At 38.6% G+C, this 19970-nt stretch overlaps 2 protein-coding genes and 1 long non-coding RNA gene across 9 annotated transcripts in view; 1 reads left to right on the forward strand and 2 right to left on the reverse strand.

Moving 5' to 3' along the window:
• The window catches only part of LOC115226423 (zinc finger protein 845-like), a 28107-nt gene extending 24445 nt beyond the window's left edge, over positions 1–3662 (forward strand). Inside the window, exon 5 of the mRNA XM_029797421.2 lies at positions 2706–3662. Coding sequence (XP_029653281.2) covers positions 2706–3417 — 712 coding nt within the window. The 3' untranslated portion in view covers positions 3418–3662. The remainder of the gene's footprint in view (positions 1–2705) is intronic.
• A 4164-nt stretch (positions 3663–7826) lies between these two features.
• LOC115226301 (zinc finger protein 271-like) overlaps positions 7827–19970 on the reverse strand; it is a 40908-nt gene continuing 28764 nt past the window's right edge. For 3 of the 7 annotated variants that reach the window (XM_036515405.1, XM_036515403.1, XM_036515402.1), the window contains exons 2-3: positions 9851–11263; positions 7827–9514 (exon numbers count right to left, since the gene is read on the reverse strand). In XM_036515405.1, the coding sequence (XP_036371298.1) occupies positions 8742–9514; positions 9851–10874 (1797 nt within the window). In that variant the 5' untranslated portion in view covers positions 10875–11263 and the 3' untranslated portion in view covers positions 7827–8741. Of the gene's footprint in view, positions 9515–9850; positions 11264–12181; positions 12358–18323; positions 18457–19542; positions 19561–19970 lie in introns of those variants that run through there. The other 4 variants (XM_036515408.1, XM_036515406.1, XM_036515404.1 and 1 more) reach the window with 4 other exon arrangements.
• LOC118768625 lies at positions 16750–18252 on the reverse strand. The gene is made up of 2 exons (XR_005004407.1): positions 18054–18252; positions 16750–17224 (listed from the first exon to the last, which is right to left on the reverse strand). It is a non-coding gene; the product is annotated as an uncharacterized LOC118768625 (long non-coding RNA).

Consider the following 19970-nt stretch of genomic DNA (forward strand, 5'->3'; position numbering starts at 1 on the left):
TCTACCAAATCCACTCACAAGGCATTGGTCGGCCCGGGGCTATAGCAGAAGACACTTGCCCAAGGTGCCACGCAGTGGGACTGAACCCGGAACCATGTGGTTGGTTAGCAAGCTACTTACCACACAGCCACTCCTGCGCCTGTGTTTTATTCTAATGTTTAAACAAAATTAAAATAATTCTGTATTTTGTTGAATTTAGCTGTTGATTAATTAAAAAGCTACAATTATATGAAATGAGTGTAAATTCATGAGTTTTCAAATTTAATTGAAACACCGTAAAATGTTAGCAATCTTTGTAACAAAAGTGTTAAAAATGGGGTCTTTGTTGTGTAACATAGTCCTAGATATAATGCTACTGAGAAAGATAGGATGTGTTATGCCACAAATGCTGGTGCCACATAAAGAACCCTTGTACTTGCACCACATAAAGAGCACTTGTGCTGACCTGGGGCTGAATAACCATGTCCAATTATAATTTTGGAGAGACGGAGTGTTATCGTCCACTATTTTGTAGTTTAATATACCATCTAACACCCGTGGACACATTTACAAAGTCAGAAAACAGCACAGCTCCCATGACTTCAGGAAACATTTTTTCACGCTGAGAGTTGCTGAAGTATGGAACAAACTGCCGGCATCGGTTGTTAGTTGTCGGAGCACTGCATCCTTCAAAACTTCCATGCTTCCTGAGATTCGCCAACACTACACTTGATTTTCTCCCCTCCATACACACACAAGCATGTATCTGACTCATACACTGTTCACTTCCCAGACATTTGTACATTACTGCATATGCAGACACCCATGAAATTATTAACCATCTTACAAACAATAACTCTGAGCCCCTTTTCAAACTCCACCCATCTAACACCTGTGGACATATTTACAAAGTCAGAAAACAGCACAGCTCCCATGACTTCAGGAAACATTTTTTCACGCTGAGAGTTGCTGAAGCATGGAACAAACTGCCGGCATCGGTTGTTAGTTGTCGGAGCACTGCATCCTTCAAAACTTCCATGCTTCCTGAGATTCGCCAACACTACACCTGATTTTCTCCCCTCCATACACACACAAGCATGTTCACTTTCCAGACATTTCTACATTACTGCATGTACTTTATACGCACTTTCTGACAAGTTGTGGTGCACCTGAGCACTGTATACAATAATTTCATTATTATATTAATATATATTTTAGCACAATGTGAAGGTGTAGCTCTAGTTTACAAATGTGTATGCTTCTGTTACGTAAATTTTAGTAAATTAAAATGTTCAGTCGTTAAAGTAAATATTTGTTCCTGCGATTAATCTCTATAGAAATGTTATCAATTTTCTACTATTAAATCTCTGATTTTCAATTAGCCTCTGTATTTTAATCTGATGTTTCTTCATTGTTTCAGAATCATAGATGATATTGGACTAACAGAAGATGTACCTTCAAAGCATACCATCATTTAAAGACTGAATGTAAATGTTATATGGAAGAGCACCGTTTCTATGAATTCATTGTAAAATTCCAAAGACATTTTGCTCTGAACTGAGATTATTAGCAAAATTTCTGTGTCATAATCTGGAGTTAATACAAAGTGAGTTTGTGTGCTCTAATTAAACTTGGAGAAATTTTCATAAGTTTTTAGATAAAGGTAATGTTGGACAGTAATACCGTAGCTGAAAAAATGGCAAAGAATAAATAATAGGAACGGAATCAACAAGAAATATATAGAAATATTTTGATTTGAGGAGAAAAATAATGCTAAAACGTCAAAAACTTGAGAAATTGAGAAAAGACATGCCTAAAAAAACAGGAAAACCATCATCTGAATTCAATATCCGTAAAAAGTCATTTTCTAAGAATGGTAACCTAATAAAACATAAGCGTATTGATACAAGGAAGAAGCAATTTTGCTGTGATATCTGTGGGAAATCATTCTCTGTACGTCATAGCTTAACATCTCACCGACGAATTCATACAGGAGAGAAGCCATATAGATGTGATATCTGTGGCAAATCTTTCTCACGGAATGGAAACCTAGCTACACACAAGCGAATTCATACAGGAGAGAAACCTTATTGCTGTAATATCTGTGGTAAATCATTCTCTCAAGGTAATGATTTAACTAAACACAAGCGGACTCATACAGGAGAAAGACCATATCATTGTGATGTCTGCGGTAAATCATTCTCTGCGAATGGAAGCCTAACTGCACATAAACGTATTCATACAGGAGAGAAACCATTTCATTGTGACATTTGTGGTAAATCTTTCACCAGAAATAATTCTTTAACTAAACACAAACTGATTCATACAGGAGAAAAGCCATATCAGTGTGATGTCTGTAGTAAATCATTCTCTCGCCTTGAATACTTAACTGTACACAAGCGTTCACATACGGGAGAAAAACCATATCACTGTAATATCTGTGGTAAAGCATTCACTGTTGGTTCTAACTTACGAACACACAAATGTATTCATACAGGAGAAAAACTTTATCACTGTGATAAATGTGGTAAATCATTCTGTGGAAGTAATTCCTTAAAAATACATAAATGTATATACACAAGAGAGAAGCCATATACCTGTAATATCTGTGGTAAATCATTCTGTCAAAAGGATGATTTAAATAAACATGGGCGTATTCATACAGGAGAGAAACCATATTGCTGTGAAATCTGTGGTAAATCATTTTCTCAAAATATTCATTTAACTAGGCACAAACGTATTCATACAGGTGAGAAGCCATATCGCTGTAATATCTGTGGTAAATTATTCGCTGCAAGTAATGCTTTAAGTGCGCACAAACGTACTCATACAGGGGAGAAGCCATACCAGTGTGATATCTGCAATAAATCATTCGCTGCAAGTAGTGCATTAAGTATACACAAACGTACTCATACAGGAGAGAAGCCATTTCACTGTGATGTCTGTAAGAAGTCATTCTCTGACAGTCGTAGTTTAAGAACACACAAGTATATTCATACAGGAAAGAAGCCATACCAGTGTGATATTTGTGGGAAGTCATTCACTCAAAGTAATAATTTGATGACACACAGGCGTAGTCACACAGGAGAGAAGCCATATCGGTGTAATATCTGCGGTAAATCATTCTCTGTAAGTTCTGGTTTAACAGTGCATAGACGTATTCATACAGGTGAGAAACCATATCAGTGCAATGTCTGCAGTAAATCATTCTCCGTAAGTTATAGCTTAATAAATCATAAACGTATTCATACGGGAGAGAAGCCATATAAATGTGATATCTGCAATAAGTCTTTTTCTCAGAAACACAAGTTGACTATTCATAAACATATTCATACAGAAGAGATGCCATTTAAGTGTAATATTTGTAAGAAGGCACTCTCTAACAATAGTAGTTTAACAGTACACAAGTGTATTCATACAAGGAAAGAAGCCATGTAAGTGTGATATTTGTGGGAAGCCATTCTCACAAAGTACTAGTTTAATAGTGCACGAGCATAATCACACAGGTGAGAAGCCATATCAGTGTAATATCTGTGGTAAATCATTCTCTGTCTTAAGTTCTGGTTTAACAGTGCATAAACGTATTCATACAGGTGAGAAACCATACCATTGTGATCATCATCATCATCATTTAACGTCCGCTTTCCATGCTAGCATGGGTTGGACGGTTCAACTGGGGTCTGGGGAGCCCGAAGGCTGCACCAGGCCAGTCAGATCTGGCAGTGTTTCTACAGCTGGATGCCCTTCCTAACGCCAACCACTCCAAGAGTGTAGTGGGTGATTTTATGTGCCACCGACACAGGTGCCAGACGAAGCTGGCGAACGGCCATGCTCGGATGGTGTTTTTTATGTGCCACCGACACAGGTGCCAGACGAGGCTGGCGAACGGCCACGATCGGATGGTGTTTGTTACGTGCCACCAGCATGGAGGCCAGTCAATGCGGTACTGGCTACGACCACGTTCGGATGGTTTTCTCGTGTGCCACCGGCACTGGTACCACAAAGATACAAATTCCATTGATGTTCATCTATTTTGATTTGTTTAAATCTTTCTCTTGAATTTGTAATTTGATGAGACACAAGCGTAGTCACACGGGTGAGAAGCCATATCAGTGTGATATCTGCAATAAATCATTCTCTTTAAGTAGTAGCTTAACAATACATAGACATACTCATACAGGAGAGAAGCTATATTGATGTGATATTTGTAACAAATCATTTTCTCAACATAATAATTTAAGAGTATACAAATGTGCTCATACAGGATAGAAGCCACATCACTGATCATCGTCATCGTTTAACGTCTGCTTTCCATGCTAGCATGGGTTGGACGATTTTGATTGAAGGCTGGCGGACCAGATGGCTGCACCAGGCCCCAATCTGATCTGGCAGCGTTTCTACAGCTGGATACCCTTCCTAACGCCAACCACTCTGAGAGTGTAGTGGTTGCTTTTTAGGTGCCACTGGCGGGCAATCACCTCACTCAAATCTTTTTACACGTGCCAGTGAAGCGACGTTGGTAACGATCACGCTCGAATGGTTCCCTTTTACATGCCACGGGTACGGAAGCTAATTTGTAGTAAATCGTTCTCTCAGCATCATGACTTAAGCGATTGTATATGTATCCAGATAAAAGTGTAACTGTATCAATGTGGAACTTCTTAACAACAAACATTTTAAGTACCCACCTGAAGTGAGGTGGGCTTAGCTTTGTGAACTTTACCCATGACAACAACCAAGCCACCCATCATTGGCTCTCTTTCTGAGGTTGTCTTTTACAGCTCTTTGAACTTTTAATGATGCCAACCTTTTTTTATTTTCTGCTTACCACATGAAGGAATATGGTTTAGTGTCAAATTTCTTTCTTCCTATGAAAATTTAAAAACAAACACCGTCTTCTATAATTAAATGTATGTACATTGGAAAAGAAATATAACAGTGTGTGATAAGAGCCTTCCCACACTCTATGTTTTATATTAACTCAACTAAACACTGTTGAGATAACTTACCTCTGTAATAAATAGTTTTAATAAAAGCAATTTCCTCCAGATTTTGAATTTGTTTTGAGTGTGTGGAAACCAATATTGTTATATTTGGGAAGAATCAATTGGTAAAGTCTATAAAGCAGGCATGTGTTAACAGTAATTACCGTGGGTAGTCAGTTGGTGACGTTTATGTTGTAAAACAAAAACAAAAAAATAAAGCGACTGAGTTGGAGACTAATTTACTTCTACCATTATAGTACGGTTAGGGTTAGGTTTGTAGGAATGTGTGCAGGACGTGTACTGCAGCAATACTATGTATAGCTTTAATACTGTGATTGAAAGCAGTTTTTGATGTTGAACAAAATCCTTGCAAAAGATAGGAATCTTTTGCATACAAATATAACGCATTATATCATATTTGTATAATAAATTTTCACAATGCAAGGTTGGAAGTTTAAGGTGTTTTAGATTGTAAGATGTACACAGTGAACGCTATGGACACATAAGAGGTGCAGCAACATCAAAGGAAGATTAACCAGGAAGATAGGTTTCACGCACCGTAGATGCACAGGGGCAATAAACACCACATGCTCAGAAAACAGACTCCATCACATGCCAGGGTAGAAAAACTAGAAGTAGTTGATAATTTCTGCTACCTAGGTGACCAAGTCTGTAATGGGGGTGGATGTACTGCGGATGGACAAGGAGAGACCTGGCAAATAAAGTGAGTCCTCAGCTGTAACCTACACCAGTGTGTATAATAAATATTGTATAATAAATTTTCACAATGCAAAGTTGGAAGTTTTACCCTTTAGTGTTCAGATTATTCTGTCAGATGTGATGTTTGTTTATTTTAAATGGTTTGAATTAATCCTGCATTATCTTGTAGTTTAGAGATTGCAGTGATGTGATTTTTTAGTTTTAGAATGACATTGTAGGGCTGAGGTGAGAGACGAGATCTGGTCAGTTTCAATATAAAACGGGTTAAATATTTTGGCCGGATACGGCTGGTTTGAACGCTAAAGGGTTAAGGTGTTTTAGATGGAGGTTAGGACAAAACAACAATAACAATAACAATAGCGGTGTTGATGACAACAAGAATAGCGTGGAGGCGCAATGGCCCAGTGGTTAAATCATGCAGTTCTCTGGTTATAGATCAGAAAGATAGGGTTCGAGTATACAGGGGTGCTAGAAAGAAATTAGATAACATTATATGTAATGATACCAGTGGTACCTGCCTTAAATATAGAAACAAAGACTGGAATAGGATACAAAGAACTTGTGACAAAGCAAATAGGGCAAACACATGGTATAAAACTGACCAATATCAAGGAGTGATGTTTGTAGAGGCCACAGCCCATGGAGAACTAGCTCGTAGATTTAGAAAATCCCTGAAGGAGACCAAATTCAACATTAAGATTGTTGAAAAACCGGGGAACTCCGTCAGATCACAACTATTATTTCTTTACTACCCACAAGGGGCTGAACACAGAGGGAACAAACAAGGACAGACAGACGGATTAAGTCGATTACATCGACCCCAGTGCACAACTGGTAATTAATTTATCTTTAAGGCGGCGAGCTGGCAGAAACGTTAGCACGCTGGGCAAAATGCGTAGCCGTATTTCGTCTGCCGTTACGTTCCGAGTTCAAATTCCGCCGAGGTCGACTTTGCCTTTCATCCTTTCGGGGTCGATAAATTAAGTACCAGTTATGCACTGGGGTCGATGTAATCGACTTAATCTGTTTGTCCCCTCTGTGTTTAGCCCCTTGTTGGTAGTAAAGAAATAGGTACTTAATTTATCAACCCCGAAAGGATGAAAGGCAAAGTCGACCTCAGATCACAACTATGTAGGATGCACCCCTTTCAGAATACCATATGCACCAATGATAACTGCATGGTATGTAGGGTTAGCCCTGGCATTAACTGTGGAACTCGAAATGTAGTTTACAGCATAAGATGCATAGAAGGTGCTTGTAGAGACATGAACATGACGTATATAGGGGAGACATCTAGGAGCATTGCGGAACAACCAAATGAACATCGGAGACAATATGACGACAAAAAGCAGTCCTCCATACTCTACCAACATGGAGGCAACTTGGGTCAACTTGACATCCGCATCTTATCCAAGCACTCAGACAAATATGGAAGTATGTCCTTATAAATGAAACTTCTCCAATACTAAATAGGAAATATAGGTAGTAGATATTATACCCACAGTTTACACAGGTAAGAGTAGAATAGTTGGTGGGCTGTTATGTAGACAGATGTATACTCTTTATTCTCTCTTTTACTTGTTTCAGTCATGTGGCTGTGGCCATGCTGGAGCACCGCCTTTAGTCGATCAAATCGACCCCGGGACTTATTCTTTGTAAGCCCAGTACTTATTTTATCGGTCTCATTTTTGCCGAACCGCTAAGTGATGGGAACATAAACACGCCAGCACCGGTTGTCAAGCAATGCTAGGGGGACAAACACAGACACACAAACACGCACATACGTATATATATATATATATATATATATATATATATACATATATACGAAGGGCTTCTTTCAGTTTCCGTCTACCAAATCCACTCACAAGGCTTTGTTTGGCCTGAGGCTATAGTAGAGGACACTTGCCCAAGGTGCCACAAAGTGGGACTGAACCCGGAACCATGTGGTTCGTAAGCAAGCTACTTACCACACAGCCACTCCTGCGCCATATGTATGTGGGTGTATGTATATATATATGTATGTAAGCATATGGATATGAAAGTAAACAGGTTGTAGAACGACCGTTTGGAAGGAGTGGTGACGATGAATGGCTCTTTTAATACACCAAACGGTCGATTACAATAAAATACGAAAAGTATGAATGTGTATGAGAAAGATTTTATTCACGTGTTAACATGAGTGTGCGTCATAAGTACATATATCATAACAATAGACAGGTCATCATGAATACATAATGTGTATGTATGTGCATTGAATACAGAACATTGAAAGAGTCTATAACAGGGCGTTAGATGAATGTTCAGACACAATGAAGATAAATACCAGTTCGTGGTAAGGTACACAATACTTGAAGTGGTGTAACAAGAAGTTGTGGCGAAGAAGCAGAGCCGGTTGAAGCTCATGTCGTGTAAGAAGTTGTGGCTACTATGCCGCTGCCGGTTACTTGATGCAGGAAGATCTCGCAGGTTGTACTTGCTGTTAACCGTGGTGAAGTAATTCACAAACAATGTTGAGATAGAAACATGGGTGTACGTAGAGAAATGTTGTGGACATTAAGACAGAGGTAGCAGAGATGGAGGTCCTGATGCTGCTGGACGAAGTGTTGATGTTTCTCCATGTGGCTGCTGGTGTTGCTGCTGGAACTGGCTGTGTGCTCTGTGGTCAGACCTTAGAAGGTCTAGAACCAAAAGACCTTGACTCGATGAATCGCTGAAGTTTTATAGCAAGCTATCGGCGCAAACGGCGATTTAGAAAAGACCATATCAGATGGCTGAGATTGGCTGGGTTGCACACTGTGCATAATAGAGCAGGAGACAAACTGCACCAATACTAACCAATCAGAGTAGTGAACACAACAGGGTCCTAGTTGCCGAAGGCTAGCTGTTATCTACTACGTCCGTTACACTGCTCTGGATATGTATGTGTCCAGTTAAGCCATGACTGAGAGAGTGATTTACCACAAAATATCAGTGATGTGGCTTCTATCCTGTATGAATAAGTTTGTGTACTCTTAAATCACGATGTTGAGAAAAGGATTTGTCACAAATATCACATTAATTTGGCTTCTCGCTTGTATGAATACATTTATGTGATGTTAAGCTACTTCTTACAGCGAATGATTTACTGCAGATATTGCACTGATATGGTTTCTCTCCTGTATGAATACGTCTATGTATTGTTAAGCTAGAACTTACAGAGAATGATTTACCGCAGATATCACACCGATATGGCTTCTCACCTGTGTGACTACGCTTGTGTGTCATTAAACTAGTACTTTGCGAGAATGACTTGCCACAAACATCACACTGAAATGGCTTCTTTCCTGTGTGAATACGCTTGTGTATTATTAAAATACTACTGTCAGAGAATGACTTCTTACAAACATCACACTGAAATGGCTTCTCTCCTGTATGAGTACGCTTATGAGTAGTCAAATTGCTTTTTCGAGAGAAAGATTTATTGCAGATATCACATTTATGTGGCTTCTCTCCTGTATGAGTACGTTTGTGTGTACTTAATGCACTACTTCTAGAGAATGATCTACCACAGGTATTACAGTGATATGGCTTCTCTCCTGTATGAATACGTTTGTGTAATGCTACATCAAGAAGTTGAGAAAATGATCTGCTACAAATATCACATTTATATGGCTTCTCTCCTGAATGAGTACGTTTGTGTTTTACTAAGCTACTACTTACAGAGAATGATTTGCTGCAGATATCACACTGATATGGTTTCTCTCCTGTATGAATATGCTTATGTGATTTTAAGCTACAATTTACCGAGAATGATTTACCGCAGATATCACACCGATATGGCTTCTCACCTGTGTGACTACGCCGGTGTATCATCAAATTACTATTTTGAGAGTATGACTTCCCACAAATATCACACTGGTATGGCTTCTTTCCTGTATGAATATGCTTGTGAATTATTAAACTACGACTGTCAGAGAATGACTTCTTACAAACATCACACTTAAATGGCTTCTCTCCTGTACGATTACATTTGTGTACTCTTAAACCACTGCTCTGAGAGAAAGATTTATTGCAGATATCACACTGGTATGGCTTCTCCCCTGTATGAGTACGTTTGTGCGCACTTAAACCATTACTTCCAGCAAATGATTTACCGCAGATATTACAGCGATATGGCTTCTCACCTGTATGAATACGTTTGTGCCTAGTTAAATGCATATTTTGAAGAAATGATTTACCACAAATATCACAAATGTATGGCCTCTCCCCTGTGTGAACACGCTCATGTTTATTTAAGGTATACTTTCGATAGAATGATTTACCACATTTATCACAGTGATAAAGTTTCTCTCCTGTATGAATACATTTGTGTGTTCGTAAGTTAGAACCTGCAGTGAATGTTTTACCACAGATATTACACTGATATGGTTTTTCTCCTGTATGTGAACGCTTGTGTATAGTTAAGTATTCATTTCGAGAAAATGATTTACTACAGACATCACACTGATATGGCTTCTCTCCCGTATGAATCCGTTTGTGAGATTTTAAAGAATAATTTTTTGCGTAAGATTTACCACAAATGTCACAATGAAATGGTCTCTCTCCTGTATGACTACGTTTATGTACAGTTAGGCATCCATTCTCAATGAATGATTTACCACAGACATCACAATGATATGGTCTTTCTCCTGTATGAGTCCGCTTGTGTTTAGTTAAATCATTATTTTGAGGGAATGATTTACCACAGATATTACAGCAATAAGGTTTCTCCCCTGCATGAACTCGCTTGTGATATGTGAAAGCATCACATCGAGAGAATGATTTACCACAAATATCACAGTGATATGGCTTCTCTCCTGTATGTATACGTCGGTGATTTGTAAATGCACTATTGCCAGAGAATGATTTACCACAGATATCACAATGATATGGCTTCTCTCCTGTATGAATACGATTGTGTTTAGTTAGGTGTCCACTCTGAGTGAATGATTTGCCACAGATATCACATCTATATGGCTTCTCTCCTGTATGAAGTCGTCGGTGAGATTTTAAACTACTACGTACAGAGAATGATTTCCCACAGATATTGCAGCAAATTTGCTTCTTCCTTGCATCAATACGCTTATGTTCTATTAGGTTACCATTCTTAGAGAATGGCTTTTCACAGATATTGAATTCAGATGATGGTTTTCCTGTATCTTTAGACATGTCTTCAAGAAAAAAATCAATTTCTCAAGTTTTTGCATTATTTTTCTCCTCAAATCAAAATATTTCTATATATTTCTTGTTGATTCCGTTCCTATTATTTATTCTTTGCCATTTTTTCAGCTACGGTATTACTGTCCAACGTTACCTTTATCTAAAAACTTATGAAAATTTATCCCAAGTTTAATTAGAGCACACAAAATCACTTTGTATACACTCCAGATTATGACACAGAAATTTTGCTAATAATCTCAGTTCAGAGCAAAATGTCATTGGAATTTTACAATGAATTCATAGAAACGGTGCTCTTCCATATAACATTTACATTCAGTCTTTAAATGATGGTATGCTTTGAAGGTACATCTTCTGTTAGTCCAATATCATCTATGATTCTGAAACAATGAAGAAACATCAGATTAAAATACAGAGGCTAATTGAAAATCAGAGATTTAATAGTAGAAAATTTATACCATTTCTATAGAGATTAATCGCAGGAACAAATATTTACTTTAACGACTGAACATTTTAATTTACTAAAAATTTACGTAACAGAAGCATACACATTTGTAAACTAGAGCTACACCTTCACATTGTGCTAAAATATTATATATATTAAACTATAAAATAGTGGACGATAACACTCCGTCTCTCCAAAATTATAAGTGGACATGGTTATTCAGCCCCAGGTCAGCACAAGTGCTCTTTATGTATATATATATATAGGAGCAAAACGTCCCCCATCCTATGGACGGTGCTGAGTTGTCAAACATTTCATCCTAACGTTCACAAAGCAACATGTCTGACCGTCCCATAGGCCTCCTCTTTGAGAAACAGATTTAACCTAAATTTGAGACACCTGCAAAAGAGGAGATAAAGATAGACCCTTTTTTTTTCTTAGTGAAAATCGTGCGGGTGTTAATCTGTAATTTTACCGACGTTTTTTCTATTCCAAAGAAAAACGATTTTATTCACACAAATACGCAACCGAATAGTTTAAAGTAACCAGTAATGATAAGGCTGTTGACTGGGAGAACAGAAAATTACAAAAGACTGAGTCTAGTGTAATACAAAATATTTCTCAAACTAAACCATACAACAAACTAACGTTGCAACGATGGACAGGCAACAAAATAGGCTTCGTAGATACAATAATTTCATTATATTATATATTATAAATAGCAGCCAAATCACGCACAAAGTAGGCAAATTTCATGTATAAAATGTAGGACAGACACAAAGAATCAATTCGTCAAACACAAATGACTACAATATTAAAAGACGAAATATTTTCATTGTTTAATTATACTTACAGAAATGTTGTTATAACTCTGTGTGTGGTAGTTGTGAAATATACTTTAAGTGAGTAGAACTGTTGATAAAAGGTATTATAACAGTGTTTGTGGTGGACAAGAAATGTTCAAATAAAAGTGCGTGGTGCTTGATTAAAAGGAATTCATTAAACAATGAAAAACTTTGAAGCGATCAATTAACGGGAATGCAGTTCAGTGCGCATGCGTATGTTGTATTACGTCATCCAGCGCGCATGCGTATGTTGTATTAACGCTTTCCAGCCGCTGACTGAAGCTTACTTCAGCTCTTTTCTCTCCCTGGTATTAAAACGATCTCAGAGATATTGTTACGTTCTGAGTTCAAATTCCACCGAAATCGACTTTGCCTTTCATCCTTTCGGGTTCGATAAATTAAGTACCTATTTCTTTATTACCCACAAGGGGTTGAACACAGAGGCGACAAACAAGGACAGACATAGGTATTAAGTCGATTACATCGACTCCAGTGCGTAACTGGTACTTTAATTTATCGACCCCGAAAGGATGAAAGGTAAATTCGACCTCGGCGGAATTTGAACTCTCAATGTAATGGCAGACGAAATACCTATTTCTTTATGACCCACAAGGGGCTAAACATAGAGGGGACAAACATGGACAGACATAGGTATTAAGTCGATTACATCGCCCTCAGTGCGTAACTGGTACTTAATTTATCGACCCCGAAAGGATGAAAGGCAAAGTCGACCTCGGCGGAATTTGAACTCAGAACGTAACGGCAGACGACATATCGCTAAGCATTTCGCCCGGCGTGCGAACGTTTCTGCTAGCTCGCCGATAAATTAAGTACCAGTTACGCACTGGAGTCGATGTGATCGACTTAAAACCTTTGTCTGTCCTTGTTTGTCCCCTCTATGTTTAGCCTTTCGTGGGCAATAAAGATATAAGATATATTTTGCCATCAGGCAGACGACAATGTGTTACCCCATATGTTACCCCATAATCTGTCGAAGTTAAATAATAAATCAGTTCATCAGCGGAATTCTGATTTAAGTACCCAATTTAATGCTTTATGACGATAGTGTTACTGGAATTTTCACGAAATTTTCTATGGCAAAAAAAAAAGTTTTACTTTTTACAGCCTACCCCAATAAATACTAAAATTTTCACTCTTTCTCGAATTTCATTTTCAAAATCAGTGTCTAAAATGCGGACAGTCCGAATCTTATCACCCGTTTCTGTTTATAATTGAAAAATAATTTTTAAAATCCAAATTTTTTAGGCGTAGGAGTGGCTGTGTGGTAAGTAGCTTGTTTACCAACCACATGGTCCCGGGTTCAGTCCCACTGCCTGGCACCTTGGGCAAGTGTCTTCTACTATAGCCTCGGGCCGACCAAAGCCTTGTGAGTGGATTTGGTAGACGGAAACTGAAAGAAGCCTGTCGTGTATATATATATATATATACTACAAAATTAGAAAATGGAGAAACATACTTAAATCAATAAAACATCAACCATCAGATGATACCCAATCAATACTTTATTACACCATTACATAACAGTAAAGGCATTATATAAAATATATTGTAAATATAAATAGACAAGGAAATAGAAATATAAAATATAAAATATAATATGTAATTATATCATATCTGACAGCTGTTTCGGCAGTAAGGGCAATCATGCCTCATTTAACCTATAAGCCATAAAGGCAGGTATAAATGAGACATTAACAAGGATGCCCCACGGCCTCTTCAGAGAATTTAATTTATTATAATTGTGAAAAAATTTTTTTATCCATATACATATAAATATAAAAATATAAAAATGTAAAATATAAAAACTTGTGCATAAACTCCATATTGCTACACACACACACACACATACACACCACACACACACACACACACACACACACACACACACACACACATATATATATATATATATATATATATATATATATATATATGCGTGTGTGTGTTTGTCCCCCTAGCATTGCTTGACAACCGATGCTGGTATACTAGCCATCTCAATATGGCTAACCACTAAGGGTGGGTGTTACTGTAGCTTTTAGCCCCAGGAGATCATCGTCTCCAGCTGGCTTTGGCCCTTACGGTATTTACAAAGGGAGGTCATACCTCTCTCGTCAACCTAAGTGATACGCACGGACTGCACAGAAAGTGTGCCTAAAGCCAGCTGGAGACGATGATCTCCTCGGGCTAAAAGCTACAGTAACACCCACCCTTAGTGGTTAGCCATATTGAGATGGCTAGTATACTTTACGTTGTCGAGCAGTTACTGTTTACATCTCGTTCAGAGATTTATTACTACTTAATAAAGTGTACTCACAGAAATATTACCAAGAAACCAACATACGGTCCACAATGGGGCAAGTCTTAGTCCAGCGGTCTCTACAATTGGTCAGTTATAATTTGAACAGCGGTCACAAGTTAAAACCGTTACAATGGATATGTCAATGAAAATTTAAAAAAATAAAGGATCCGAGGAATGGATGGAAGCACTCCGTCGGTTACGACGACGAGGGTTCCGGTTGATCCGAATCAACGGAACAGCCTGCTCGTGAAATTAACGTGTAAGTGGCTGAGCACTCCACAGACACGTGCACACTTAACGCAGTTCTCGGGGATATTCAGCGTGACACAGAGAGTGACAAGGTCGGCCCCTTGAAATACAGGTACGACAGAAACAGGAAGTAAGAGTGAGAGAAAGTTGTGGTGAAAGAGTACAGCAGGGATCACCACCACCCCCTGCCGGAGCCTCGTGGAGCTTTTAGGTGTTTTCGCTCAATAAACACTCACAACGCCCGGTCCGGGAATCGAAACCGCGATCCTATGACCGCGAGTCCCCTGCCCTAACCACTGGGCCATTGCGCCTCCACAGGATCCGGGGAATGCAATGAAATATGTGGAGGGGGGCCACATATGTCCTTCAGCAGCTTAACATTATAATATTCATGGGAGGACGGTCAAGAGTAAGTTATAGTTAAGGGGAGGTAACTAGTACAGGTAATTCAGCGACTCTTTAAGGCTGCTTGGAGAGGAATCTGGACTTAACCTCGTACATAGCAAATTCATCATCATCGTTTAACGTCCGTTTTCCATGCTGGCATGGATTGGACGGTTCGACTGGGGGGGGGGTCTGAGAATCCAGGAGGCTGCACCAGGCTCCAATTTGATCTGGCAGTGTTTCTACAGCTGGATGCCTTTCCTGACACCAACCACTCCGAGAGTGTAGTGGATGCTTTATACATATATATACATCATCATCATCATCATCGTTTAACGTCCGTTTTCCATGCTGGCATGGATTGGACGGTTCGACTGGGGTCTGGGAATCCAGGAGGCTGCACCAGGCCCCAATCTGATCTGGCAGTGTTTCTACAGCTGGATGCCTTTCCTAACGCCAACAACTCCGAGAGTGTAGTGGGAGCTTTTTACGTTCCACCGGCACAGGGGCCAGAGGAGCTTGCATCGATGGATGATCGGATGGTGTTTTTTGCGTGCCACCGACACGGAAGCTAGTCAAAGCGGCACTGGCATTAGCCACATTCGGATGGTGCTTTTTACGTGCTGCTGGCACGGGTTTCACTACTACATTTTCCATTTGATTTGATTCTGATATTGCTGTTGATGTACTTGACTCAATAGGTCTCCTCAAGCACAGAATGTCACCCTACGATTCAAGGTACTTTTGAGTGGGCTGGTTATGCAACACCGGTGTAGGTTACAGCTGAGGACGCACTTTATTTGCCGGGTCTTCTCAGTCACAGCATAACGCCAGAAGTCTCGGCCTTTTGTCATTGACTCTTTGAGGCCCAACGTTCAAAGTTCATGCTTCACCACCTCATCAAATTTTTGTCTTCCTGGGTCTCCCTCTACCCCGAATTTCTTCCGCTATTTGGGAGTGGCACTTCTTCACACAGCTCTCCTTGTCCATCCGCAGTACCTCCACCCCCATTACAGACTTGGTCACCTATGTAGCAGAAATTATCAACTACTTCTAGTTTTTCTACCCTGGCATGTGATGGAGTCTGTTTTCTGAGCATGTGGTGTTTATTGCCCCTGTGCATCTACTGCACGTGAAACCTATCTTCCTGGTTAATCTTCCTTTGATGTTGCTGCACCTCTTATGTGTCCATAGCGTTCACTGTGTACATCTTACAATCTAAAACACCTTAAACTTCCAACCTTGCATTGTGAAAATTTATTATACAAATATGATATAATGCGTCATATTTGTATGCAAAAGATTCCTATCTTTTGCAAGGATTTTGTTCAACATCAAAAACTGCTTTCAATCACAGTATTAAAGCTATACATAGTATTGCTGCAGTACACGTCCTGCACACATTCCTACAAACCTAACCCTAACCGTACTATAAAGGTAGAAGTAAATCAGTCTCCAACTCAGTCACTTTATTTTTTCTTTGTTTTGCAACATTAACATCACCTACTGCCGACCCTGAGTAATTACTGTTAACACATGCCTGGTTTATAGACTTTACCAATTGATTCTTCCCAAATATAACAATATTGGTTTCAACACACTCAAAACAAATTCAAAATCTGAAGGAAATTGCTTTTATTAAAACTATTACAGAGGTAAGTTATCTCAACAGTGTTTAGTTGAGTTAATATAAAACATAGAGTGTGGGAAGGCTCTTATCACACACTGTTATATTTCTTTTCCAATGTACATACATTTAATTATAGAAGACGGTGTTTGTTTTTAAATTTTCATAGGAAGAAAGAAATTTGACACTAAACCATATTCCTTCATGTGGTAAGCAGAAAATAAAAAAAGGTTGGCATCATTAAAAGTTCAAAGAGCTGTAAAAGACAACCTCAGAAAGAGAGCCAATGATGGGTGGCTTGGTTGTTGTCATGGGTAAAGTTCACAAAGCTAAGCCCACCTCACTTCAGGTGGGTACTTAAATGTTTTTTGGTTGTTAAGAAGTTCCACACTGATACAGTTACACTTTTATCTGGATACATATACAATCGCTTAAGTCATGATGCTGAGAGAACGATTTACCACAAATTAGCTTCCATACCCGTGGCATGTAAAAGGGAACCATTCGAGCATGATCGTTACCAACGTCGCTTCACTGGCACGTGTAAAAAGATTTGAGTGAGGTGATTGCCCCCCTCCCCCCTGCCAGTGGCACCTAAAAAGCACCCACTACACTCTCAGAGTGGTTGGCGTTAGGAAGGGCATCCAGCTGTAGAAACGCTGCCAGATCAGATTGGGGCCTGGTGCAGCCATCTGGTCCGCCAGCCTTCAATCAATATCGTCCAACCCATGCTAGCATGGAAAGCAGACGTTAAACGATGACGATGATCAGTGATGTGGCTTCTATCCTGTATGAGCACATTTGTGTAATCTTAAATTACTAAGTTGAGAAAATGATTTGTTACAAATATCACATTTATAAGGCTTCTCTCCTGTATAGTACGTTTATTGCAGATATCACTGATATGGTTCTCACCGACTACGCCTGTGTACTACTACAGAGAATGACTTCTTACAAATATCACACTTATATGGCTTCTTTCCTGTATGAATATACTTGTGTGTTTTTAAACTACTAACTTGAGAGAATGATTTACCACAAATATCACACTGGTATGGCTTCTCTCCTGTATGAATACGTTTATGAGCAGTCAAACTTCCATTCTGAGAGAAAGATTTATTGCAGATGTCACACTGGTATGGCTTCTCTCCTGTATGAATACGTTTGTGTGTAGTTAATGCACCACTTCCAGCGAATGATTTACCACAGATATTACAGTGATATGGTTTCTCTCCTGTGTGAATACGTTTGTGTGTAGTTAACGCACCACTTACAGCGAATGATTTACCACAGATATTACAGTGATATGGTTTCTCTCCTGTGTGAATACGTTTGTGTACTCTTAAATCATGATGTTGAGAAAATGATCTGCTACGAATATCACATTTATATGGTTTCTCTCCTGAATGAATACGTTTATGTGATGTTAAGCTACAACGTACGGAGAATGATTTACCACAAATATCACACCGATATGGTTTCTCTCCTGTATGAATACGTTTATGCACCGCTAAGTTACTACTTAAAGAGAATGATTTACCACAGATATCACACCGATATGGCTTCTCACCTGTGTGACTACGCTTGTGTGTCATTACACTACTACTGTTAAAAAATGACTTCTTACAAATATCACACTGAAACGGCTTCTTTCCTGTATGAATACGCTTGTGTGCACTTAAACTACTAATTTGAGAGAATGACTTCTTACAAATATCACACTGGTATGGCTTCTCTCCTGTATGAATACGTTTGTGTATACTTAATGCACTACTTGCAGTGAATGATTTACCACAGATAATACACTGATATGGCTTCTCTCCTGTATGAATATATTTATGTACTTTTAAGGCATTATTTCCACAGAATGATTTACCACAGATATCACAGTTATATGGCTTCTCTCTTGTGTAAATACATTTATGTACTTTTAAGGAATTACTTCCACAGAATGATTTACCACAGATATTACAGTGATATGGTTTCTCTCCTGTATGAATACATTTGTGTTTTCGTAAGTTAGAACCTGCAGTGAATGTTTTACCACAGATATTACACTGATATGGTTTTTCTCCTGTATGTAGACGTTTGTGTATAGTGAAGCATTCAAGTCGAGAAAATGATTTACTACAGACATCACACTGATATGGCTTCTCTCCTGTATGAATCAGTTTGTGTTTAGTTAAAGAATTATTTCTGGTGAAAGATATACCACAAATGTCACAATGAAATGGTTTCTCTCCTGTATGAATACGTTTATGTACAGTTAGGCTTCCATTCGCAGAGAATGATTTACCACAGATATTACAGTGATATGGCTTCTCACCTGTATGTATACGTTGGTGAGATTTAAATGGAGTGATGCCAGAGTATGATTTACCACAGATATTACAGCAATACGGAATCTCTCCTGTATGAATTCGCTTGTGGAAATATAAAGCACTCCCTCCAGAGAATGATTTACCACAGATATCACAATGATATGGCTTCTCTCCTGTATGAGTACGTCTGTGTGTAGTTAGGTTTCCATTCTGAGAGAAGGATTTGCCACAGATATCACATCTATATGGCTTCTCTCCCGTATGAACTCGTTGGTGAGATGTTAAGTTAGCACGTATAGAGAATGATTTCCCACAGATATTGCAGCAATATTGTTTCTTCCCTGTATGACTACGCCTATGTTTAATCAGGTTACGTTTCTGGGAGAACAACTTTTCACAGCTATTAAATTCACTTGATGGTTTTCCTGTATTTTTAGGCATGTCTTTTCTCAATCTCGCGAGTTTTTGACGTTTTTGCATTATTTTTCTTCTCAAAAAAAAAAACAACAAAATATTCTGAAATAATGAAGAAACATCAGATTAAAATACAGAGGTTAATTGAAAATCAGAGATTTAATAGTTGAAAATTTATAACATTTCTATAGAAATGAATTGCACGAACAAATATTTACTTTAACGACTGAACATTTTAATTTACTAAAATTTACGTAACAGAAGCATACACATTTGTAAACTAGAGCTACACCTTCACATTGTGCTAAAATATATATTAATATAATAATGAAATTATTGTATACAGTGCTCAGGTGCACCACAACTTGTCAGAAAGTGCGTATAAAGTACATGCAGTAATGTAGAAATGTCTGGAGAGCGAACATGCTTGTGTGTGTATGGAAGGGAGAAAATCAAGTGTAGTGTTGGCGAATCTCAGGAAG

This window comes from Octopus sinensis, linkage group LG30 (genome assembly GCF_006345805.1).
Source record: "Octopus sinensis linkage group LG30, ASM634580v1, whole genome shotgun sequence".
NCBI classification, from domain to species: domain Eukaryota; kingdom Metazoa; phylum Mollusca; class Cephalopoda; order Octopoda; family Octopodidae; genus Octopus; species Octopus sinensis.